The sequence below is a fragment of the Rhinopithecus bieti genome, unplaced genomic scaffold, assembly GCF_001698545.2.
Source record: "Rhinopithecus bieti isolate Rb0 unplaced genomic scaffold, ASM169854v2 scaffold_23529, whole genome shotgun sequence".
NCBI classification, from domain to species: Eukaryota; Metazoa; Chordata; class Mammalia; order Primates; family Cercopithecidae; genus Rhinopithecus; species Rhinopithecus bieti.
Window position 1 is genome coordinate 515,652 of NW_016810813.1, and position 2,695 is coordinate 518,346.

A 2,695-nucleotide genomic window follows, 5' to 3' on the forward strand; every position below is an offset into this window, starting at 1 on the left:
ATGGATTTTTCGAGGTCGGTTTGGGAGCTGCCTCTTAATATTTCCTCAGTCTGAGTAACCACCGCCATTACCTCAGGATCTTTTTCTTTTTCCTTTTTATCTATTATATCTCTGATTAGATTCCAATAAGAAAAAGCTGTCACCGGAACCTTCTCTGGTCCAAAAGTACTATAATAATCTTGAAAACAATCTCCCACCCCACGCCACCTCTTTACGTCAATGGTCCCCTCTTGTGGAAACCAAGGGCAGGTATCTTTTACGAAATCAAAAAACTTAAATAAATCATTACTTTTAACCTTTACTCCTCATGTTTTTAAAACCTCTTTTAATTGCCCTACATAAATTTGATGCTGGCTTAATTCTTGTCCCATAATCAGACACTATTACTCACCTCTGGTTCCAACGCGGCAGGCTCCCGCGACGTCCGGAGGAATTTCTTCCACTTTCACTTTCGGCCGACTTTAGTGCCTTCTTCCTCACTTTTTCCCCCGTGTCCAGGTCCCTGTTCGGGCGCCAGGTGTCCCGACCTGCAGGACAGTCGAACGGGCCCTGGAAGGGGGAGTGGAAATGGAGGAGACAAGAAAACACAAGAAATGGAGACAAGACAAATAGCCTGATCAAGTCTCGTTTATTGAATGTAGGGTCATGCCTTATATAGGCTAGCAGAGGAAGAGGTTGGTCCAGGGCGGTGACTGGAGGCTGGGCTTACTCAAATTACAATCGCGCATGCACCGTGGGTTTGTACTTTTCCCGGCGCCGGATCGCGCCTGCGCCCTAGGCTGCATATCTTCCTGGGCGGGAAAATGTTTGCGCTGCGCGCAGGAAAGGTTAGCACGTGGGAACAGTTTAGGCGCGTGCGGGAAAAACTTAGGCGCGCGCGGGAAAAGCTTTGGGGTGCGGGAACAGTTTAGGCGCGCGCGGGAAGGGTTTGTAATAAAGAACCCGGAAATGTGCCGTCTTGTCTCCGCTTTGCGGAGATCAAGCAACAGAGGTCGGCTAATTCCGGGCCTCATGGCTCTGGACAGTGTCTCTAGGTTTCCTTCTGTAGGTAACCGTTGGGAGTTTGTAATGAGAAGAGCACTCAGCACACAGCCTAGGCCAAACAGTAAATGCTTCCTATTGTATTGTCTGCAGGCAACACAGTTGCTCAGGTGCTCCCGTATCACAGCCAAGACCCCTTCGGGAGAAGCTAGTTGGATACTTGGACCCACATTGCAGACTACTAAGCCACTGTCGCCCCTCGGCTCCGTTTGTGCTCCCTCCACCCCAAGAGGTAGGCATTGGTGTTCCCACTTCCCAGGTGGGGAAGCTGAGAGTCCAGAGGTTAAGTAGTTTGTCCCCAGTCCCCACCAACAGGGCAAGGAGCGGGGCAGGGCTGTGACCCCCAGGGCGGCAGCCCCCTCAGGGCGTGATCTCACAGTTGGACTTCTCTCTGCAACCCTGGGAAGCGGGTGGGGGATGGCCAGGGTTTATTGGTTCCGCTTTTGCCTCCTACCCAGCCAGACTGCTTAAGCTCCACTCTTGACAGTGATGGTTTTCCTAAAATAATTCGGACCACTCTCCTCCAACTTCCTTCTGCAGACACCTCGTGATGCCCATGCCCATTTCACTTGGTCACTGTCTTGACCCCGGGTGGGTCCATCAGCTCATTGCAACCTAATTTTTGTGTTTTTACTAGAGACAGTGTTTCACCATGTTGGCCAGGCTGGCCTGGAACTCCTGTCCTCAGGTGATCCGCCCTCCTCCGCTTTCTAAAGTGGACAAGGACAGCATCTCTTTTTGCTGTCCTTTTACAAGCACGGTGGCTCACACCTGTAATCCCAGCACTTTGGGAGGCCGAAACAGGTGGATCACCTGAGGAGTTCGAGACTAGCCTGACCAACATGGAGAAACCCCCGTCTCTACTAAAAATACAAAATTAGCCAGGCATGGTGACACATGCCTGTAATCCCAGCTATTCAGGAGGCTGAGGCAGGAGAATCGCTTGAACTCGGGAGGCGGAGGTTGCAGTGAGCCGAGATCGCCCATTGCACTCCAGCCTGGGCAACAAGAGTGAAACTCTGTCTCAAAAAAAAAAATTATAAAAAGAAAGAAAGAAAGGAGATACAGTATGCCCCATGAGATGCTGAAAGGGACTCACCTCTTTTGAGACTAAGCATTTAAAGCTGTGGCTCTGTTTGAAATGGAATGATTAGGAGAAAATGCGTTCTTAAAGAAATACACAGCAGCGCTGGCCAAATAAATGCTGTATGTGGAATGCACTGGGAGAAGGCCATGTCCATCTTGATGTGAGGACTTTTAATGCCTTGATTTTACTTGCCTGTATTATTCTATGTTGTCAGTGTGTCCTCTAATACCAGGTCCTCCATGATAAGTTGCACCTGATCAATAAGTATCGCCCTGGCTGGGCGCGGTGGCTCAAGCCTGTAATCCCAGCACTTTGGGAGGCTGAGACGGGTGGCTCACAAGGTCAGGAGTTCGAGACCATCCTGGCTAACACGGTGAAACCCCGTCTCTACTAAAAAATACAAAAAGCTAGCTGGGCGAGGTGGCGGGCACCTGTAGTCCCAGCTACTCAGGAGGCTGAGGCAGGAGAATGGCATAAGCCCGGGAGGTGGAGCTTGCAGTGAGCTGAGATCCGGCCACTGCACTCCAGCCTGGGCGACAGAGTGGGACTCCGTCTCAAAAAAATAAA

At 50.6% G+C, this 2,695-nt stretch overlaps 1 protein-coding gene across 1 annotated transcript in view; it reads left to right on the forward strand.

Annotated features, from left to right (window-relative positions):
* Window positions 1–2,695, forward strand: part of LOC108542703 (uncharacterized) — a 16,698-nt gene that overhangs the window by 5,937 nt on the left and 8,066 nt on the right. The window contains exon 2 of the mRNA XM_017892804.1: window positions 1,135–1,273. Coding sequence (XP_017748293.1) covers window positions 1,135–1,273 — 139 coding nt within the window. The remainder of the gene's footprint in view (window positions 1–1,134; window positions 1,274–2,695) is intronic.